Genomic DNA, 24256 nt, shown 5'->3' with positions numbered 1-24256 from the left:
TTTAAATCAACCAAAAGACCCAGTACCCCCACATGAAGAAAAAAGAGGCATCATCTACAATATCCAATGCAAGACTGCAAAAGGCACTATAAAGGCATGTGGCAGAAGACTAACATCCATAAACACCAACCAGTAACCAGAAAATATGATGAAAATTCCTTAAATCTCACAACACATGGACAGATTCAATGACAGACAGACAGAAATAGGCAGTAATCCCTCATTCACTTGTACTGATGATGTTACTTAGTTAAGTAATGAAATGTCTACAACCAGAATACCAAGAACTCCACAGCTCATTCCTGAGTGAGATATATTCTCTTGTATTAAGCTGTTTATGTTATAATATTCAAGATCAGAAACACCTGAAATATTTTGATAGTTTGATGTTTATCGAAGTAGCCATTTTTTTTCTTCAGACATTAACTGCTATATTCTTTGCCATCTTCCTAAATTGAATGAGATGTACATTCTTAAGCCTTTCTTCACACGAATCTTAAGAATAGCCCATCGCCAATATTATGTATTCTCCAAAGTTTCCTTTTAAGCGTTGAAGAAATATCGAGGAAAAATGGGATGGGATCAGTTAATATTTCTTGGAATAAATAATACTCTTTAAATGATCAGGAGAATTAGCAAAGAAGAATTTCTGAATTTTTATCAAAGCTCAGGTAAATGAAGGAGAAGTCCATTCATGACTCTCCTTCACCATGGGAAGATCCAACAAATAGCAGGACCATAGAGCTAATCTACATTTACCAACTGGTCCCCAGCTTCATTCCTCTCATAAGCAATCAAAAACATGCATGCATAGTGTTTTGATTATGCCAGAAAAAAATCCATTCTTACTTTTAAAAGTTAAATATATGACTCTTACTAATCATTCTTAAATAAATAAATTTCTAAAGTTGGACAAATACCTGCATACATAGAACGAAAACAAGCTGCAAATGGGTACTCATTTTATTTGCAAATTCTGAAAATGTAGAAATATTATTTTCTACATTATAAATATCAATGAAATATTTTGGACATTTGTATATGAAACATTATACTTCTGTTCAATAAATTGTATATGATCTTGAAATATAGTGCTGAAAAAACAACAGACCTGCTGAAACTCTCTCTCAATAGCCCCACTTCTGGTCATCTGCAAGATCTGGTCCAAAAGTTTCTCAGTTGTCTGGAACAGATTTGAACATGAGAAGAAGTTGGATCAGGAAGAAAGAACTGTTCCTAGTGATTGAAGCTACTTCACCAGGAGAATTGCATCATGTTAAATACATCAGATAAAAAGCAGGCATGCATGCATGCACATAATAGTGAATATCTGCTTAAAGGCCACATTACTATTCAGAATTCTACTTTTATATTACAATAAATCTCCATATAGTAAACATGTTAGCAAATATAGAGTGTGATTCTAAAAAAAAATCAAAACAATCTAAACCAACACAGATTGCAGAATCATGTAACTGAAACTATTTATATGCATTCAACCAAGGCAACTCAGATAGGCTATGTGAGGGACCACCCTAGCCCCAACTGCTTCTGTCTGTCCAGTACAATTAAGCAGAGTGCATTTGCTAGGGATTCCATCCATTTAATGTATCATCTTGTAGGAGCCAGAAAGTGTGCAGCGTCTACCCTCTTGAATGACATTCTCTCAGAGATTTGCACAGCTTCCATCTCCATGATAGTTAGATAATTGTTGTAAGCCTGATTGTTCTCCTAGACTTTGGGATGGGTTGGGGGAGGTGAAGCATTGTTATGTTTGTTTGCTGACTTAGTATATTGTTTTTCTAGTTCTTTTTACTTGTTTCTCCATATGTTGGTTTTTATTTTTAAACTGCCCCGTGTCCTTAAGAATTTGGCTACTGTAGTGTCTAAATTTGTATGGATGGATGCATAGATAGATACAGAGAGATAGCCAGATAATAAGTTTCATATCCCTCTGCCTTATTAATCCTATCTAAAGTATAAGTTGAGTAGCTGTTATTCTGGTTCATATTTCCTGACGAACCAATGGTAGCTTTGTTTTTGTGTAAATAAAAATGTACATTCTGTTAAAACAATGTTTATCATTAAGCTTGCCGTCTTGGACAGCAAATATAAAGGAATATCATTGGTTGAAAGACTCTGTCCCTGTGATTCTGGAGACATGGAATCCTATGGACACGTCCTTCTTCACTGCTCTTTTTATAGAGACATTTGAGCAAAATTTATTTTCCTATTAATTAATAGGCAGCTGGCCATTCCGATACTATTTATCTTCAGTGGTTGCTTAAAGACAAACTTTGTAGTCACAGCACAGATAACTAGATTCTGCACAACAGCACTAAAGATTCACTGGAACTTGATGAATAATCCATTATAACCATTTTATACAATTAATGCACCATATCTTTTGATATTATCACTCTGTTGTATTTTAGTACCTAATAACTATAGGGTTTCACAATTTAAGGATTAATGTCACATTATAGCTTAGGCCTTGCTCTTGTTTACATATAACTGATAGATAGGCTGCCAAAGTATGATTTTAACATAGATTTTATTTGCTATTATTTTATTCTAAACTTTCAATTATATGCTCTTTAAGTATTTTTAATTGTACTGGTCTTTGTAATAAATATTTTGAATTTGAATTTGAATATCATTAAGCTTACTGTAGTGTCCTGCATAATAAAACTATGAACAATAAACTGAATTACTATTATGAAGTTGTGATATAACTGAATGAAGTAAAATAAAGAATTTCTGATTAATCTGAGTCCTAAATTGCTTATGAGGTGAACAATCTAAACTGAAGGCCAATGCCAAGCTTGGTGACATTACAGGTAGCTGATTTTAGGAATGATTTTTGTACATCAAAGTTGTCTTAATTCATTTTTTCAGCATCTGCTTTTGCAAGATGTAAATCATTATTATTCTCAGTTTATGGAAAAGAGATAATAAAATATATCCTTAGAGACTAACCATGTAATTGAGTTTATATGTGTGAATCTATATTTACTAGACTAAAATAGGCTCCAGTTGAGATTATTAGAGTACAATAGTAAACATGAATCAGATGTCTGATCTTGTTCTCAGCATGGATTTGGTTTAATCATATAAAAATTGTAATTGCATTGAGGTCTGGTGTGGCAGATGTCCCCATAGCAAATACTCCTGTAATATGCGGAACAATCTGACTACTCACATTCTTCTTGGGCTCATTAATAGAAATTTTTTTTCACCATTTTTGACTCGATAACATTAAGATAGTTTAGTAAACTAGATACAATATTACTCCACTGATATGTATAGTAAGAGGTTTACCTATAACATTGTACAGGTCAGTAGTGGAATTCAAATCCCGGCGCTACCGGGTTGCTATCAGTAGCACACGGGTATGTATGCACACTCACTTTGCAAGCACGCAGGACTTCTGCACAAGGGCAGAGCGTTTTTGATGACATCTGGGTGGGTGGGTGGAGCCTCCTGCCACCGCCACTACTGGTTTGCCTGAACTGGGGCTAACAGGGAGCAACTCACCACTGGTACAGGTACAAATCAAACTTACTTAGTGATGGATTGAGTATGTTCTGTCCTACAGTTTTAATAGGTATGGATTATGATGTCCTTCGACTTTCCTTCGAGAAATTCAAGGCAATGCTCATAGAATTCCCTCCCTCACTGTTTATCTTCTGTGGATAGATTTGTCCGACATAGTGCTGATACAAAATTACTTGAACTTTATGGAATGGATTTGAATTTGGGTCACCCTGGTCAGAACACAGAACCTTAACAACTACATCACCTGCTGACTATAATAACTGAATATGCAGAGGGATGTTTTGGAGCCACTTGTTATTCTCCTGGAAAAATGGGAATTATTGACTAAAAAAAGAGAAAGAGAAATAATAAGACAATCAGAAATCTAAAACATGAGAAATTTGGGTGCGGTTTAACTTATTTATTTTTTCTCAGTCTTATAGAGACAATTCTTATATTACAGAGAAACACTAGAAAGGGATGATTTATGTATGGTTAGGGCTACAAGATCTGGGTTGCAAAAATCAAGATGGTCTTTGGGTATTTATTTTTCAGCATCCTTTCTGCATCTTTTTGCTGCCATCTAGTGGATGTCCAATTTTTTGCAGCATCTCCTTTTTTGCAGCTCAGATGTGAAAGGCCATTTTCTGTATGATATTGCAAAGTACAGTTATGAGAACAAATAGGGAAAGCTGCTTATTCCAAGTGGTGTTTCTGAAAAAAACAATAAGCAGAAGCAAATTTCTTATTTATTACAATAGCAACAGTTTAGAACTGCTTGATAAAACCTGTGTGTCAGCTGTACACAGCCTTTGTATTTTTCAGGATTCTTTGTATTAAGACATATTAACTAAGTAGTACCAGTTAAATCGCCCAAGGATACAATTATTTTCCACCTTCAGAGAACCAAAAGAAGTACAAACTACTTGGAAGGAACAAAATATTCCTTTATCTTTGATATCTAGATTGAAGTTTAGAAACCAGTTTTTTTTCTTTCTTTAATACTGCTCTGTTGGATTAACAAATGAGCATAACACTGCATTTTAACAATGAAGAAAAGTCTTTATTAAAACATAATTCTATGCAGATTTGTTGCTGCTATCAATAATAATGCAAGTCATTATTGAGGCACAAGTATCAGGACAAATGAACCAATATAAACTGCCTATGACAGACTTCTTTCCTGAATAATTAAGAGAGAAGATAAGAAGATGGGCCACAAATAAAGATGACTGTTTTAAATTCCAGTCAGGTTTATGGTAAAAGAGATTTGTGTAAGAAAAACTGGTTTAATTGGTCAGATTCCTTCTCCAAAGGGGGGAAAAGGAGGAGAACAAAGAAAAGATCTTCTAAATTTTGTTTACTCTTAAGCATGTATTTAGATGAAACCTTTATTGATATTCTACGCAATACCTGAATGCTGAGTAAAAAGACAGTGAACTTAGACTCCGCATTTATATAGCTTGAACTGAAAATTACTTTATCTGTATCAACTTCTAAGGATTATTTGGTGTTCATTTTCAGCAGGTATTGATAAATATTTGGGATTGTCTTGTTATATATGCTTTAGAGACACACTTTACACTGTTTAATCTTATTTCCTAGTTATTGAAGGAGATATTGAATTTTTATGTTTTTAAATGACACTGCCCTGAATTTTATTATTGTAAGTGCTGTCATTTTAAATTAATTTATGCACTGTATTAAGGGATTAATATTAATATTATCACTCTTACTATTGTTGTAAATATAATTTAGATATGGAATCCACAAAATCCAGGAAGTAAATTTTTTATGTACGTTATTTTCACAAACTGTATATTAATTTCACTTTTATTAAATATTGTTATAATTGTATGTTTTAAACAGTTTTCATCCCCTAAAAGTATACCAAATAAAATAAAAGCAATCTTCAATACACACCATTGAATAAAACAGCCAATAATAAGCCAGCTGCCATAAACCAAGATGTGCCTAAATGTGTAGTAGAACCTTAAAGAAAGATAAGTAATTTGAAGTTCAAGTCTCTTAGAACTGATTTAGGGAAGAGCTGATCTCACAGGGATGAAGATCTTCCCCATGACAATGTAGTTTTAAATATTTTTTTTATGTTTCTTTAGCTATGAAATGGAAGGTAGTAATTTTTACCAGTGACCAGCCATCTTCAGGAACCAGCTCGCAAGTTTATATTACTTTATATGGGGAGAAAGGCAGTTCAGGAGCTGTCTTTCTATATGGGGAAGAGAAAAAGGTATTTGAAAGAGGAAGCACAGATACTTTCATGGTAAGGTATTTATTATAACAAGAATTTAGAATAATGCCATTTAATTAAACATTCTTATTTGTTTAATATTAGTAATATGTGACTGTGTGGGAAAACAGTATCATTTCGTATCATTGGGTCATTTTCTGTTTTCAACTACCACAAGACTTGAGCCAAGTAATTTTATTTAAATTATATTAATTGCAATCATAGCAATAACACTTAGATTTATATACCGCTTCACAGTGCTTTACAGCCCTCTCTAAGCAGTTTACAGAATCAGCATATTGCCCCCAACAATCTGGATTCTCATTTTATAGAACTCGGAAGGATGGATGGCTGAGTCAGGATCGAACTCCCGGCAGTGGGCAAAGTCAGCCTGCAACACTGCATTCTAAACACTGTGCTACCATATCTCATAATGATGTAGCTGCTTCAGTTTGTAACACAACTGAACAACAGCTACAACGAATACAAGTTCTGTTACTGTTTTTCCTCTTTGATTCTTAGCTTGGGATTTACTTGAGAAGAATGTATAAACAAATTGGTAGGACTCATTCAAATGACTAGTTTTGCTTGCTTTTGTGAGAGCTAATTCTCACATGGTAAAAAATACAGTCTGTCTGTTACCAAAAGAAGAAAGAGATGGTAACTGGCTTTTGTTCAAAAGAATGGGGCATCTAGGCCATTCCACAGGTTGGGTTGGGGAAAGAGAAGAAACCATTTCAAACTTTTATTTTACTGTAAATAGTGATTACATTTTATATACAACAGTAACTGAAAGTATATCATAATGCCTAATAAGTTTTTTTTTTCAAAAATAAGATTACTTATCTGAACTTAAGTATGCTTGAACATCTATTTCAGATGTTTCTCTTTCTCTCTCTCTTTTTTTTTAACCTGAAGGAAATTTTGACTACTAACACACACCAGCACAAAGTTCTGTATCTCCCATTGTCCCTTCCTGAATATAAATCTAGTGAAGATAGTAATACAGCTAAAGCCCATTTATTGATAGATATTGCCAGTGGTGGGATTCAGCCAGTTTGCACCACTTCGGGAGAACCGGTTGTTAACTTTCTGAACAGTTTGGTGAACTGGTTGTTGGAAGAAATCATTAGGGCAGAGAACCAGTTGTTAAATTATTTGAATCCCACCACTGGATATTGCTATTTGTTGTTAAGGGACAAGTAGATCAAATAGGGAGGTGTCAGAACTTTTAGAAGAAAGGAGGAATCAGAAATGGAATATTTCTGGAATTCCATTGGCTGACTGTCTTTTGTCTAGTCAAATGTATAGGAAGATGAAAAAAGATGCAAATTGAAATACAGCTGCTGGCAGCCCATAAAGCTATGAGTTTATTTCGTGCTTTGTCAAAACAGTATCATTTATGACTACACAAACATAATTGTGTAATTTTGAGTTTAATAAATCTTAGTTCCTGAAAAATGTAGATTAAACTGAACAATAATTGCTATAATAAAAGAAATTAATTATTAATCCTCATATGCTGAAATAATTCTGGCCTCTAAAATGATCATTTTAAGTCTTTGAATAACTGTCAAATGTTATTCTAGTCAACACTCTTTCCTCACAATTATGGTCTTAGAGTTTCTGTTTGATTGCATTATATTTCAGTCTTTACAATCTGAAGTTTATGATCATTAAGATTTTTGAGGGCAACATGCTGGAAAGAGATACATAATTATCTAGGTTTACTTTAGTATGAAATAAAATTCAAAGTAACCTCATAGTTTCATTTGTAAATGTAGAGGTTTTTCCTCTGGAATTTCCCTAAAAGTGTTTTGATTGAAAAAGTATTATAAACCTTATATAATTAAAGAAGTTATAGTAGCATATTTATTTTCAAAAAGATATATGATCTACTATTTGGTTTGCTATATTATGCGAACAGATTCACACGGAAGACTTGGGAGATCTATACAAAATACGAATAGGACATAATAATTCTGGAGAAACCCCTGCCTGGCACTGCAAAGAGGTGACATAAATTAATACTATTTATTTATTTAGGTCTATATGCCACTTTAATGATAAATGAACTGCATAAACTGTAAAACCCTTGCTGGATTTGAAAAGTTTAGAAAAATGAAAATATCACCCAAAATATCAGTCATGAACATACTATGGGCTATATGACCAGAATGCTAGTATATAGTATGTTGGTCTCTGATTTTGTGATTGAAATAATGAAAATTTAAGGAATGGTCAGGTATTTGAAAGAAATGTTTGCCATATATTTTCAAGTAGAGGATAAATCATTGGAGACAGTGACTGATATCAGTAACACTGAATGAGCTATGACATTGCATTATTGATTGTTTGCTTATGTCCCACTAAATAAGTGTCAACTCATAGCAACCACACAAATAGGTGTTTTCCAGGAGGCTCTGTCCCAATTTGGTCTTTTAAGGACTCTGGTTGGAACATGTAGTTCAGAGAGAGCATCTTAACATGGATAATCAACATATTTCATTTGTTGGCAATTAGAGCCATATAAATTATTCTCCCCTGCTGGGCAGAGAAAAAAATCTTTATGAACATGCACAAATACATACATACATAAAGGTAAAGGTATAGGTTCCCCTCGCACATACATGCTAGTCGTTGCTGACTCTAGGGGGCGGTGCTCATCTCCGTTTCAAAGCCGAAGAGCCAGCGCTTTCCAAAGACGTCTCGTGGTCATGTGGCCTGCATGACTCAACGCCAAAGGTGCACGGAACGCTGTTACCTTCCCACCAAAGATGGTCCCTATTTTTTCTACTTGCATTTTTATGTGCCTTTGAAACTGCTAGGTTGGCAGAAGCTGGGACAAGTCATGGGAACTCACCCCATTACACGGCAACACTAAGGATTTGAACCGCTGAGCTTCCGACCTTTTCGATTGATTCATCCTAGCCCCTGAACCACTGCGTCCCTTTTTTTATGTATATACATACATACATACATACATACATACATACATACATACCAGGGTGGGTTCTACTTACTTTTACTACTGGTCGCAATGGGAGAGTGCTTGCTCGCTGTGCAGATCATCCATAATGACGTCTGGGTGGGTGGGCGGAGCCTCTGCCAGTTTTACTACCGGTTCACAAGAACTGGACCGAACTGGGACCAACCCACCACTGATACATACAGCCAAACACAAATAACTTGGATGTCATCCTAATCATGTTTTAAGTGTAAAGTTCATATAGTCACTCAGTGAAAAGTTTTCACTGCTATAGAATGTAATTAATAGGCTTGACATTTCTTTAGGGTCTCTTGAATATTTCAGGGCATGGAGTAAAAGCATTTTGTTCACTTTGGACATGCAAAATCCTGTTCTATTCTTAGAATTCTAAGCACAGTTATAGGAAAGCATACATGCAAAAACACATGCAAACATACTCATATACTACCAAAACAGCATATGTAACCTTTGCATTACATTCCACGTGGAAAATTCATACCATGCCTTTAAAATGAGTGTGAAAAATGAGTCTTTTTTTAAAACAGAAGTTCAGCAATTGGCTTAAGAATGGAGTGTGATAACAAAAAGCCCTACTCCATTTTTGCAAAGATCTTAGAATAATCTAGATTCAATTGTCTGTCTTTCAGCTGCAATTGCAGAATCTTGTTACAGGGGAAAAATATGGTTTCTCTGTTGAAAAATGGCTGACGCAGGCTCAAGATGAAGGTGAAATCAGTCAGGAACTTCCCGTTTTGTATCAGGGGCAGCCCATTCTTCCAGGTAAGATTCCAGAATAAGAAGATTGCTCAATTCTGCTCATTGAGTAATTTCAAGATATTTTTGTGTAAGAATTTATGTTAAATATAAATTTAAATTATATATATGTAATAAATTTTGCAGTTACTAATTTTCAAAGGCAATAATGCAATGTGCCACAATTAAGATACTGCCACATGTTGAAATTCCTTGGTGATGCCTGGCATATTAACCAATGTCGAGGCATTGAGACCTCTATATGCATAGACTATCTACAATTTTTCAAGCAGCATGCAGCACCATATAGAACAGACTAGAACAGAATAGGTTCCTACAGCTAGGCTCCTACAGATAAAAATATTTGTTCTGGGTTGAGGAGTGTTAGGAAAGGAACAACAAATAAAATGGATAAGTCATTTACATAAGTCACATTTAGCATTCTGTATGCTTCATAATCAGTGCACCTCAAAAAGACCGTTAATGTATCAATGAAAAACAAGGAGCAACAATAGTCAAAAGGATGGAAAAAACTGGAATAATACCTATATGAGAATCAGTTACTAAAAATTGGGATCATCCACTGAAACCAAATATAGAAGAGTCTTGACAATAACTATTTATACAGCCCAAAGAACATTTTTTCCACAAGATATAGAGATGGCTGCCAATTTAATACCTACTTTTAAGGGGATTGATACATTTAATTTCCCACCATGAAAGACTCTTAATAGTGGGTAAACGTGATTAGCAGTTGGGTTGGCCACTGAGGGAGAAAAAGAATAAGTTAGTTTTGTCTTTGGCTTGATACACAGCTCCAGATAATTTATTTTGTCAGGTTTCAACCTCAGGGACAAATTGATTGATTGATTGATTGATTGATTGATTGATTTCTGTCCTGCCTGATGTGGTAGGAGAGATAAGTAGGACAGCAGGTTGCATTTTCCATCATCCAAGGAGTATTGACAAGACTTCAACGAAAAGCCTTTTCTGTCATGATAGCTCCATTCTGGAACATCATCCCCATAAAATTAGGTTGGCCCACACACTACTGACCTTTTATAAGTATTTGAAGACCTGGTTCTGTGCCTGAGCCTAGGGTTCCATATGTGGAATAGAACTGATCTCTTGTGTATGTTGAAGACTTGTTATGGTTCTCTAACCACTACATGTTTTATTTTAATGTATCCATGTTTTAATTGCTTTTAATTGTGATCCACCCAGAATCATGTACTTTAACTGGTCAGCTAGATACAATGAATAAATATGATATTGATAAATGTTGAGACAGCAGTATAAGGTAATTGTACACAGAGCATAATGTTGGTAAATTGCTGTATTTTTTTATTTTCAGTGGCAATGTACAAGGTGCATGTAGTAACTGGTGATCTTTGGAATGCTGGGACAGAAGCTGATGTTTACATAGCAATCAATGGAGAAAAAGGTGATACAGGGTGCCGACAGCTGCATAGGTCAATGAAGTCTCAAAAACACATGAAAGGACAAGTGAGTGAATTAAAGTAAATGCCCTCTTCCCATAGAACACACTGTCAAATAGGTATACATAATATATATGAAAGCCATTTTCTTACCTGAAATGTAGGTGAAAAGGTAAAGATTTCCCTGTCAGTCACATCCAACTTTAGGGCATGGTGCTCATCTCTGTTTCTTGGCCAGGGGAACCAGTATTGTCTGAAGACATTTCCATGCTCATGTGGCCAGCATGGATATATGTTGAGTGGTGGGATTCAAATTTTTTTACTACCAGTTCTGTTGGCATGGCTTAGTGGTTGTGGTGTGGCTTGGTGGCCATGGCAGGGGAAAGATACTGCAAAATCTCCATTCCCACCTCACTCCAGGGGAAGGATACTGTAAAATTTCTATTCCTTCCCCACCCCACTAACCTGCTTTCCAGCTCTGTTCTGCTGTGCAGGGTAATAAAAGAAGACCCAACCGATCAGCTGGGACTCAATCAGCTGGGACTCGGGAGGCAGCAAATAGATCGGGGGCGGGGCCAGCCAGAGGTAGTATTTGCCGGTTGTCTGAACTACTCAAAAATTCCATTACCAGTTTGTGACAACCGGTCATAACTGGCTGAATACCACCTCTGGTTGAGGCTTATGGAACACTTCCCAACGAAATGGTACCTATTTATCTACTTACATTTGCATGCTTTCAAACTGCTAGGTCAGGGGTGTCAAATTCGTGACCCGCAGGCCATATGCATCACACTCGGGCCATGTCCACCACCAATTTAGCGAAGGGGAAAAAAGTCACAATATGTCACATGACGACAACATGACAATGCAAGTTTGACACCCCTGTGCTAGGTGGACAGGAGCTGCGCAAGTAACGGGAGCTCATCCTATTTTATGGAGCTCAGGTCTCAAAACTGGGTTGTCAACTCTCTAGCTGACAAGTTTAGCATCTTTAACTGCTCAGCCATTGTGCCCAAAATGTATTTTTTGTCTTTTTTCCCTAGACATATAGGTCCAGTTGAATTGAGTACCACTTTTGTTTTCTAATTTTTCCATTTGGCTCACCATTTTATATATTGGGATATTTGAACAACATAAGTTACCTTTTTGTCAATGTTCTCTTGTCCGCTTGCCAAAGTCACATTGTTTGAATTGAGCACCATTATAAATGTGCAAAATAAATATGAGTTCATGTAAATATAACACTTTTCACAATTCAGCAACGGCTATTAATTTGTATAGATCTGCATCACAAACAAAATTTATTCAAAATAACTTCATAGAATTATACATGCCCACACTCCTATATATTTTAGGAAGGAAGGTGGATTAAATATGATTATGCCTGTTCTTTGTCTTTTAGTCAAAGAGATATGACTCCCATTAGTATTTTACAGCATAAAAGTGCTAAACATCTATTTACATATAAAACTACAGCAAATGTTCAGAACAGTTATTTCTGGGGGGAAAGAAGAAATTGCATCTTAAATTTTTAGCATGAAAAATAAGTACTTCCAGCACTGCTAAGTCAATTTAGCTTTAATGTAGCAATTTTGTGACCATGCTATCTTCACTCCTTAAGTTAGCCTGAGGCAATATAACCTTGTAGAAACTAAATTTAAAGAAAATTATAAGCTGTTTTAGTCTGTGTTTGTTGCTTTAAAAATGATTTGTCATAATTTAATTCAATTAATTGGAGTAAAATGTCTTACTGATTTTTTTAACATGTGCATTTAACAGTAATTGATTAAAAGTATTTTTCCCATTGCTCTTTTAATATGAATGGAAACTTATTTAGGGTTTATGTTTCACATTTACATATGTGGGTTACTTGAAAGAGAATGAGAGAAGACAAACACAAATTCTTAAAATTAAATGTGTGTTATTTGCTTGATTGCAGACTAATACATTCTCACTTGAAGCTGTGCACCTTGGACATTTATATAAAATTGTTATAGGACACAATGGACTTGGCTCAGGTCAGAAATTTTAAAATATTTATATACTTCAATGACAAAGAATATGATTTTTTTTTTCATACGAGTATTAGGAGTTTAGGAATAAAGATTTTTGAATAAAAAGTAGTACCTATTTATGGAAAGCAAATTATGGGAGATCTGCGCATCCTTCCCCAGCACTGCTTCTGATACCTGTGAAAAATAAACATTGTTTAAATTTTTACATATTATATGCACATTTTGTAGATGATTTTTTTCAGACTCCATATAGAAAGTCTTTTCAATAATTATATTGTTATTTTATTTGTAAATAATTTCAGTTTTTAATTTAGCTTGTTCAAGCTATTCCATTCTTAAATTTCTTTAACAATGATTCTTAACTATTAGAAATTATTTTTTTATTTTTTATTTTATACATTATACTTGTATAAGAATAATAAACTGGTTTTCAAAAGTAAAATGCAGCTATATAATTGTAGGCAGCAGAATACTGTGCATTCAATGCTTTACGCATAAACCAAAGGAAGGGTAAAATTGCATCTTAGAAATTAACGGTATTTAGAAAGCTGTATGTTCCTTCAGAAAAATGGATGGTAAGACCATTGGGACAGATAGTGTGGTTCACATAGCCAAATACCTGAGCATGCTTTTCGATGCTTTACAAAATCTTAAAAAGTGGGCTAATACATTTCTTCGGATAATTAGAGATAGTATTAAGCCCAAGCATTCTAGGACCATGCAAGTTAATATCTACCATTTCCCAGAAAAACCTATTTGTTTCTGAACCTCCTTCAAGAAAAATAGGCATGAAATTGCTCTAATCTTTTATAACTAGAAAATGAGCTTTAATGTTCTACACTTTTTTAAGCATCTGGGCAGGCTTTAGCAGGAAATATTACATAACCTGTGATACTAAGGCCCAGATTTCTACTGTCAGGCTACCCTGATTTTGCTAACAAGCCAATCACAAATATAAGTTATATGTCCTTGACACATAAGAGTTTAGAACTTTCCGTAAACAATCTACATTTGTATAGTTTCCATTTATCATCCTAAAAAGGTATGCACTTTATATTGCAAATTGTTCTGGGGTCACAGCTGTCTTGAATTAGAGATAAGAAATACAATAAACAAATAAGCAAGCAAGTGAATATTGCAGCACTGTATGCATTATTTAAATGTAATACAAAAAATGGCTAAAGTTTGTGTGATGCTCTTTTACCAAGTATGTAAGCTTGCACTTGAGAATGACTCAGCACAGAGCTATCATGAGATTTCAGTGATATTAAAACATACTTGACTTGATTTCACTATTAAGAATAGAATATTTATCTTCTCACCTAGGAAATGGTTGGTTTCTGGAGAAAATTGTAGTCCAGGATCCTATCACAAACTCAGATTATATCTTCCTATGTTACAGGTTTGTTCAGTTTATTATTTTTAAAATTTATAATAGCTAGTTCACAATGTTTACATTATATCTGATTGGGAAGGCTAAGATAAGAGAAAAGCAAAGCGCTAAGAAGCTGACAATTGAAGGTCCTTCTGGATGAGGGAGCTTTCCAGGGCTAGCTGAAGCTGACTAGTCCCAGGAGCTGACTTTTCCAACTCTTTGATGCTTGAGAAAGATGAGGAGCAGGCAAGCACTAAGGAACAAAGTCCCTTCAGCCTCAGATTCCTTAAAAATCATTCTCACCTGTCCCTCAGCCCTGCAGTAATTGTCAAACTGAACTTTCAAACAGCTGAAAGTTTTATCATGAGAAAAAAAAATTGTCAGCTCAAATTAAATCCCATGTGGCATTCTCATTTTCAATTCTTCCTTAAAACACTTTGAGAAAATAGCCATATTTTTTCATTTTTGCCATACATCTTAAACTTTAGCCACAATAGAGTACCTCTTACTTGGGCTTCATGCATTCCAGGCTTTGAATACAAAATTGTAAATAAGTATCAAAATGCAAGACATCTAAAGTAGGGGTCTCCAACCTTGGCAACTTTAAGCCTGGCAGACTTCAACTCCCAGAATTCCCCAGCCAGCAAAGCTGAAGTCTGGATTTGAAGTCCGCCAGGCTTAAATTTGCCAAGGTTGGAGACTCCTGATCTAAAGTACAGATGTGCATTCACAGAGATATGTGAACCGGTATTGCAGATGGTAAAACTCTACATGATACACAAATTACATTAATATTCAACTGTGGCAGCAGGCTTCTAAAATAAGATCTGCAATCTGATGTACCACATTGCCCTCTCTTGGCAGGCCAACAGCACCCCTCTGTTATCACACATTCTTTGAAAACAAAGCTTGGCTAGTTGATTATTCTTTGTTAGAAAGATAATTCTATTCATGGGAAGACTTTCTTGACTTCACTGAGATCTGAACATATGAGCACTTTTGTGTCAAGCCCTTAAATGCTCTGTTTCAGCAGTTATCTGTAAGACAGCAATTAGACTACAAACATCCTGATGATCATACAGTATCTGCAAGATAAAATCGCTCAGATTCAGAAAGGGTTGGACGCAGATTGGGTAGGACCGGGCGAGATGGCAGAGGCTGGTCTTGATGTTTCCATCTGGGATGAGTTCGATTCTGTGACTCCTGAGGACATGGACAGGATACTGGGGGGGGGGCTGAATGCGACCACATGTTTATTGGACCCGTGTCCCTCCTGGTTGGTGCTGGCCACCCGGGAGGTTACACGTGGCTGGCTTCAGGGGATTGTTAATGCTTCTTTGATGGAGGGTATTTTCCCTTCCGCTTTGAAAGAGGCGGTGGTGAGGCCCCTCCTCAAGAAGCCTTCCCTGGATCCAGCCATTTTATCTAACTATCGTCCTGTCTCCAAACTTCGCTTCACGGCGAAGGTTGTTGAGAGTGTGGTTGCACGACAGTTCCCTCAGTACCTGGATGAAACTGTCTATCTAGACCCGTTCCAGTCCGGCTTCTGGCCTGGTTACAGCACAGAGACGGCCTTGGCTGCGTTGGTTGATGATCTGTGGAGGGCTTGGGACATGGGTTGTTCCTCTGTCCTAGACCTATTAGATCTCTCGGCGGCTTTTGATACCATCGACCATGGTATCCTGCTGCGACGGCTCGGGGGGATGGGAGTGGGTGGCCCCGTTTATTGGTGGTTCTCCTCTTATCTCTCTGACCAGTCGCAGATGGTGTTGGCAGGAGGGCAGAGGTCGACACCGAGGCGCCTCCTATGTGGGTGCCTCAGGGGTCGGTCCTCTCGCCTCTTCTGTTCAACATCTATATGAAGCCGCTGGGTGAGATCATCCGTGGCTTTGGGGTGCGATGTCATCTGTACGCTGATGACACCCAGCTGTACATATCCACCCCAGGCCACCCCAACGAGGTCGTTGATGTCATGTCCCGGTGTCTGGAAGCCGTACGGGTCTGGATGGGGAGGAACAGACTTCAGCTCAATCCCTCAAAGACCGAGTGGCTGTGGATGCCGGCTTTCCGGTACAGCCAGCTTACTCCATCGCTGACTGTTGGGGGCGAGTCGTTGGCCCCCACAGAGAGGGTACACAACTTAGGCGTCCTCCTGGATTCACGGCTGTCTCTTAAAGATCATCTGACAGCCATCACCAGGGGGGCTTTCTATCAGGTCCGCCTGATCCGCCAGTTGCGTCCCTTTCTGGACTGGGTTTCTCTGCGCACAGTCACTCATGCCCTCGTTACATCTCGCTTAGACTACTGCAATGCTCTCTACATGGGGCTCCCCTTGAAGAGCACCCGGAAGCTCCAACTGGTCCAGAATGCAGCCGCGCGGGTGATAGAGGGAGTGCCTCATGGCTCCCATATAACACCGCTCCTGCGCAGGCTGCACTGGCTTCCGGTGGTCTTTCGGGTGCAATTCAAGGTGTTGGTTACCACCTTTAAAGCGCTCCATGGCTTAGGACTGGGCTATTTACGGGACTGCCTACTGCCACAAACAGCCTCCCATCGACCTGTGCGCTCCCACAGGGAGGGCCTCCTTGGGGTGCCGTCGGTGAAACAATGTCGACTGGCGACCCCCAGGGGTAGGGCCTTCTCTGTGGGGGCTCCTGCCCTCTGGAACGAGCTGCCTCCGGGGCTTCGCCAACTCCCCGACCTTTGGACCTTCCGCCATGAGTTGAAGACTCTTTTATTCCATCGAGCTGGGCTAGCCTGACTAAGTACTTTTAAATGGGGTTTTAGTTTTTTGTGTTAATTAGTTTTTAAATATTTTGGCCATTATTTATATAAATTTTAGTCTGTTTTTAATGTGTATTTATTGTATCTTTTAAATTGGCTGTAAACCGCCCTGAGTCCTTCGGGAGAAGGGCGGTATACAAATGTAATAAATAAATAAATAAATCATTAGATGACAGCCATATTTAGATTTTTCTCTGCTACATTTAATGGTCATGTGGAATGTTACAGCCAAGATATATTAGTCCTACGGGAAGACCACAAATTGAATTCATGTTTTCAGCAACTGATATAGAAATGTAAAGTGCCTTGGATACCCATGATAAATATACACCTAGTCCTAATGATATACTGTACAGTTTCAAGCTTTATTTCTGCCTGAAATCAACATGACTCTTGATTTGTTTTCCAGTAGCAAAATCAGGGGCAGTTTACTTCTAATTGTTTTCATGTGCACATACTAAAAATCTGTTATGTATTTGAAATTCTATATTTTAATTATACTTGGCCTTAATTATGCTTCATGTTTCATGTGCCTATGGTGGCAAACCTTGCCAAAATATCTGCTGTCCTATAAAATAATCTTTGTTATTTTTGGCTTTAAATGAATTTAAATGAATTATATGGTGGCTATTCAAGGAAGAATGTTCCCAAATTATATCACATTTAAGGTACTTAATCTAATCTTAGCTCATGCAGCTCAGCCACATTGATTTGTGGCTGTTTTATTTTTATGTATGCATACATTATGTATGTATATTGCTTTAAAGTGCATATAACCATAATAAGTATGAAAAAAGTAAATATTTATTTATTCATGCTAAGTCTTATGTGCACTTTAATGGCATAAAATTTAGTAGTTTATACTGCAGTGTCATATTCAGTAACAAAAGTTACAGGAATAAATTCTTGAAATGCAATGTAATTGTAGGAATATTTTGTCCATATCAATTATATATTCACTTTGTTTAACTCAAATATCTTTCTTTTCTGTCTCAATCCATTCTTGATGTGCTTCTTAAAAATAGACTCCTTTTCCCACACTAAAAACATCAATGACTGCAAGAAAGTTTCTATATGGTCTTAAATATATCTTTTTTCGATAGAAAATGATTTGTTGGTGTCTCTGTATGCATGTTTCTATGTCTTCAGTTCTTCATTCTGAAAGAATCATCAGTTTAATGGATTTTCTGTTCAATTTTTTTCAGCATCTCTAGCCTGATCTTTATCCAATCAGGTAGCCAGGTAGTTTTTCTATATAATCAAGAAATGGCCCTAAGTGCAACCTTGATTTCATGCATCTAAAGTTTTTAATTAATAAAATATTAATATTTTTGGTTTAAATAATAGCATGCCAAGCTATATTCTTATTACACAATATATTTCTCCCCAAAAGATGGCTAGATCAAGGAGAAGACGATGGCAAAATTGTCAGAGAACTTTATGTCATTGATAATTACACCATTGCAAAGAGTAAGTATAAGCCAAAGTCCTTGGGGAAGGACATTCTCTGAAAAAAATCAGGGTATCATTACATTACATTACATTACATTACATTAGATATAGTGTAGTATAGTGTAGTGTAGCGTGGTGTAGCGTGGTGTAGCGTGGTGTAGCATAGCGTAGCGTAGCATAGCATAGCATAGCATAGCATAGTATAGTATAGTATAGTATAGTATAGTATAGTATAGTATAGCATAGTAATTATAGTATATCACATCACATCACATCATATTATAACATTATATTACATTACATTACATTACACTACCCTACCCTACATTACATTACATTGTTGTAGCATCTAGGTAACATAGACTCTGGATTTCCTAAAGTCTGGTGTATTGTATGATAAGAATAATATCACTGGATATTTCTTTGAGACACAAGGATTAGCAAAGAGCTCAGAAGCTGAATAATTCTAAATATTTACTTCACAGGAATATCTACTTTTAAGTAAGTCTGCTTAGGTTTGCAATTCTACGCTAAGTAAAGGCAGAACTCAAGTAGCAAACAACTAAGTTCACAAAGGCCAAAGAGACAAGAAAGGGGGAGTTGTAACACACAGCAATTTAGCCTTATTTTGATATTTTGAAACCTCCCTTAAGTTTCAATGAGGGGAAAGTAAGTTAAGTGTCTGGGATTTAAGTCTTTGGGGAAAATGGGAGCTTATAATATAGCAAAGTTATGGCTGTTCTCTGTTGGAGAGTCTTTTACTGTTGGAAACCATTCAAAACAATAGATATAGACATTATTTTTCATAAATGCTGAGGATTCCTGTGGTCATCATGCCCACCAGTTAATGGAGTTAGTCTCTCTTCAAGACCACTTTTACATTATATATGGTGTAGGGTTTCCTGCCTGGGCAGGAGGTTGGACTAGAAGACCTCCAAGGTCTCTTCCAACTCTGATATTATTATATTATATTATATAATTTATCAATTTCATTAGATTTTTATTGGACTTAAATGCATTGGCAGGCAATTTTGATTCTAATGGAGTGATTTACTTTTTCTTATATTTTACTTGTATCAATATTTGCTTTTCCACAGAACAAGAACTAGAAATCAAGAGAAAAAACATGGTAATTTTTTTTAAAAAAACTGAAAATAAATAAATTCATTTGAAATCTACATAATCTCTCTTCTCCCCTCCCCTCTACCCTTTATATGTTCATTTTAAATTGAATGGCTATCTCCTTCTTGAGAAGATAAGAATATCATGCCACTCAGTGGCCATTTCTCTGTGCTTTTGACCATTAAATTGTTTTGATAAAAATAAATGCAGTGAAGTCAAGAATGGAATGGAAGGTGAGACTATCTGGAAAATACGCTTTAGACTCCTTTGTGAAGTGCTTATGAAGAATATGAATGTTGTGAGGATAGAAATAGTGAGAACTTTTCAGGCTACTCCGAAAGGTATTACTAAAATTTGGGTAATGAAGCCATTGGCCTTTTGAAGTCCACAAACCTAACGTAAGAGAAAGAGTTTGGTATAGTGGTTAAGACATCAGGCTGCAAAACAGAAACTGCAAGTTCTAGTCCTGTCTTGGACACAAAGTCATTTGAGTGACTATGGGCTAGTGACTTTGTCTCAGCCCTAGGAAAGAGAAAAGGCAAGCCATTCTGAAAAAACTTGCCAAGAAAATTGCAGTAAGTTGTCCAGGCAATCTCATAGATTCAGATGAGTGGCATGGTGACCCAGGTGAGGAGCTTTCACCTCACAATCAGAAGTGTGTGAGTTCAATCTTAGGTAACAGCAGATATTTGCTTTCTGGGTGCAGTGCGTAATTTTCTGCTGTGAACTCCACATAGGTGTCAGGAAGGGCATCTGGCCAGTAAATGCTCAACTCCATTCTTGCCCTGACTCCACCCCGTGCAACAGATTACTCATAGATTCAAACATGATTGAAAAGAAGAAGAAAAAAGTAAGGAAGGTTCATATAGTGTCTTTTATGGGATGACAAGTTGTTTTACTTTGTTTTAGTGGGCAGCTGAGAAATGGAAATTTCAGAAAGGCAATATACTTCAGTTTTACAACAAGATGACCCATGGTTTTATACGTCTAAGACAAGGCGGAGAGGTGGATGCCGTTGGTGACAAAAAAGACAAATATGGTAAATATTGTCTATCTAGTGACAGAATGAGAGTTCTTTAGGGATACATAGGATGAAAATAATCTTAAGGCATATTTTTTATTATTATGTCCTACAGAGTAGCAAAGCAAAGAATCTTGATGCTTGTCTCTAGTAAATGGACTTTTATTGGATTTGAATGAACAGCTCCATATCATTACTTTCATGTACTGTTTATCTGAAGTGAACCAACCATACTCCATAAACTGCTCTTAGCTTTTATGGAGCATTTTGCAAGCTCCACTATACCCCAAGATTGCATCACTACAAATTAGTAATAAACATTGCAAGATGACACATTTTAAAATATTTTTTCTCTTAAGTGAAGGTTGCAATAGGTCCATTGATCCTCTGTGATGTGAACGGAGTAATTAAGTCCACAATGTCTTTTCTATTAAACTCAAATCATCTCACCTACCAATCCATGGCTACTTTGAATGTATAAAAATCACACATTTTCTTACACAGGTGAGGTTCAAGTTGATTTCTCTGCAGAGGTCAACATTCTATGGAAAGGAAGGTTAATATTCTTCCCATATATCATTCCATGGATAATTCCCCATGACTGCTTCAAGATAAAAAAAAAAATAGATCATTATTTCAGGATAAAAATTCCAAAGATTCATAACTTTAAAATAAGAAACTCAAATTCACAGACTTAGTGGCCTTATATTTTATAAATGATTTGTTTATAAATATTAATATAAATAGTCCTTGACTTACAACCAGAACGGAGCCCAAAATTTCTGCTGTTAAGTGAGATATTTGTTAAGTGAGCTTTGCCCCATTTTACAACTTTTCTTGCCACAGTTGTTAAGTGAATCACTATAGTTGATAAGTTAGTAACCTGGTTGTTAAGTGCATCTGGCTTCCCCATTGACTTTGCTTGTCAGAATCTCTCAAAAGGTGATCACAAGACCTCGGGACACAGCAATGATCATAAATATGAATCAGCTGTCAAGCTTCTGAATTTTGATCACATGATATTGGGATCTCCAAAGGTTGTAACTATGAAAAATGGTCATAAGGCACATTTTTCAGTGCTGCTGTAACTTTGAATGTTCACTAAATGAACTCTTGTAAATCAAGGACTACCTGTCGTGTCCCACTCCTCCGCTGATGGCCGGGTCAGGGAAATCCGAATCAGGCGTGCCTCCGCAGCTCTGCCAAAGTCCTAGCAAAGCCCTCAGGGCAGGCAGGAGACCAGAAAGTGACTTCAGCAAGATATGTTTAGACTTTGCCTGACTCAGAGAATGCCAGAAAGCAGGTCCTTTATATAGGCCATGGGGTGTGGCTCTATGACTCAGCACTTATCCAGGCCTGCCCCTCCCTTCCTTCTGTTGCCTCCGTCTATCAAGTCTTCTGACGCGAGGGTCACTCCAGTCTGCAGCTGTTGGCAATTGACCTCCCTCAGGCTCACATGCTGTGGAGGAGGGGGAGGGGTCTAGTTGCTCCATTTGCCTGGGCATGGAGCCAGAGCTGGGGGCTGGAGATACTTCCTCCTCTTCAGCCTGTCTGGGCATGGAGCCAGGGCTGGGGCCGGGAGGCATACTAGGACATTCCTCCGTGTTCGGAAGCAGATAAGAAGGCCCTGGCTGTGGTGAGATCGGACGAGACACAACACTACCTGTCTATAAATAAACATTAGTTGGTAAATCTCTTTAGCTGCTGTATATATGTTTTTTGACTTTTTAACCCTTTACATTTTTTTAAATTGTCTTAACTGTTTTTTGAGTTTTAGAACTGTAATCGACCCAGCGTCAGTTGGCTGAGATGGGCAAATACAGAATTAAATAAATAAATATCAACAGGAAGGAAAAAGAAATGCCACATGTTTTCACTGAGGGAAATTTCATCAGTTTGTTGGGGTGGGTGGGTTTAAAGCAACTCAATATTACATTATTATGAACATCTAATTAGGTTCTGTTTTTGTTGTTGTCCTGAACGAATTAGGTCTTTTTGAAGTGGCAGCGAAGAAAGGAACCCTGTGTGTCCTTAGAAGTCATCCAAACCCACAGCTGGCCCTTGCGCTTGCTCATGGCTCAGTCACAGGGATGGTAACCTTTTTTCCATGACGCCTATCTTTTTACCAGTTGTGTTTGCGCTCGAGAAAGTTGATAAGAACTGTGAGAGAAGTTATACCAAATATTTTCTTCCTCTATTTACAGGCCACTCTTTGGTTGCACTATCATACCATTTACTGATTAACTCTCTTGATTAGTAAATCAAGGGAGGTGGGAAACTACCACCAAAACCCCTATTGTAGCTGTGCAGAAATGCTTTCACAGACTTGACGCAATCTTACGACACATTTAGAATAGAATAGAATAGAATTTTTATTGGCCAAGTGTGATTGGACACACAAGGAATTTGTCTTGGTGCATATGCTCTCAGTGTACATAAAAGAAAAGATACATTCATTAAGAATCATAAGGTACAACACCTAATGATAGAGGGTACAAATTTAACATTTAATGATACAACACTTAATGATAATCATAGGCTACAAATAAGCAATCAGGAAACAATATCAGTATAAATCATAAGGATACAAGCAACAAAGTAACAGTCATAAGTGGAAGGAGATGGGTGATGGGAATGATGAGAAGATTCATAGTAGTGCAGATTTAGTAAATAGTTTGACAGTGTTGAGGGAATTATTTGTTTAGCGGAGTGATTTGTTTGATACAGTAAAAATTGCAGGAACTGATCAATACATGATGATGATAGGAACGGATCAATACATGATGATGATAATACTGAAAGGGAAAACACAGCAGCAGCGGAGTTGAGCTCGAAAAGCCATTGTGCCATTGCTGAAGGAAAGTCTGGGCGGTTTTACTGGCAGCCCGAATTGATGCACTTCATGCTGAATTATTGTAGTATTAATGCTAGTAGCTGAAGTCATAATTCAGCTAATAATATTCTTTTTAGTCAGAAGCATTACCCATAAAATTGCAGTAATGCCAGTAAATGCTGAAGAACTAATCCACTAATCCTATTTCCTGGTTTAGATCTTATAATACGTTTCATCTTCTTAAACACAACAGAAAGAAATCTGTACCGCTATAGGAGAGGATAGGTTCATGCTATACGGTTATGCAAAACTGTAATGCTATGATCTAAAATTGTATCCATTTTCAAAATGTCTATGAATGTGGACTAATCCCATTTTTCTCTTTATTAGAACTATGGGGATAACCACTGTGAATTGCAAGTTCATGTTCAGCCTAATCATTGCGCCATACTGGAATCGTCCCAGAATCCAGGCCAAATGATTTCTTTCAATTTTCAAGGCACAGTAGCCGATGATAACACAGGCTACGCAGGGCTAACCAAGGAGTTTGTGGTCCATGTGAAGGTAAGAGAAAAGGAAAAAGAATGGAATATGATACAAAAGCTGGTGCAAATAGTGAACGAACAGCTTTCAAAAGACAAGCAATTTCCACCCACTAGATGGAGCTGAAGACTGCAATAACTTT

General features: G+C 36.9%; 1 protein-coding gene across 1 annotated transcript in view; it reads left to right on the top strand.

Annotated features, from left to right (window-relative positions):
* Positions 1-24256, top strand: part of RP1 (RP1 axonemal microtubule associated) — a 255964-nt gene that overhangs the window by 41348 nt on the left and 190360 nt on the right. Inside the window, exons 4-14 of the mRNA XM_058177836.1 lie at positions 5658-5821; positions 7716-7802; positions 9425-9557; positions 10885-11036; positions 12909-12987; positions 14311-14386; positions 18537-18613; positions 19693-19724; positions 20627-20756; positions 22728-22831; positions 23962-24135. Of these exons, the coding sequence (XP_058033819.1) occupies positions 5658-5821; positions 7716-7802; positions 9425-9557; positions 10885-11036; positions 12909-12987; positions 14311-14386; positions 18537-18613; positions 19693-19724; positions 20627-20756; positions 22728-22831; positions 23962-24135 (1208 nt within the window). The remainder of the gene's footprint in view (positions 1-5657; positions 5822-7715; positions 7803-9424; positions 9558-10884; positions 11037-12908; positions 12988-14310; positions 14387-18536; positions 18614-19692; positions 19725-20626; positions 20757-22727; positions 22832-23961; positions 24136-24256) is intronic.

The sequence above is a fragment of the Ahaetulla prasina genome, chromosome 3 (genome assembly GCF_028640845.1).
Source record: "Ahaetulla prasina isolate Xishuangbanna chromosome 3, ASM2864084v1, whole genome shotgun sequence".
NCBI lineage: Eukaryota > Metazoa > Chordata > Lepidosauria > Squamata > Colubridae > Ahaetulla > Ahaetulla prasina.
The sequence above is the reverse complement of the archived record's forward strand: the minus strand, read 5'-3'. Positions and strand labels throughout refer to the sequence as shown.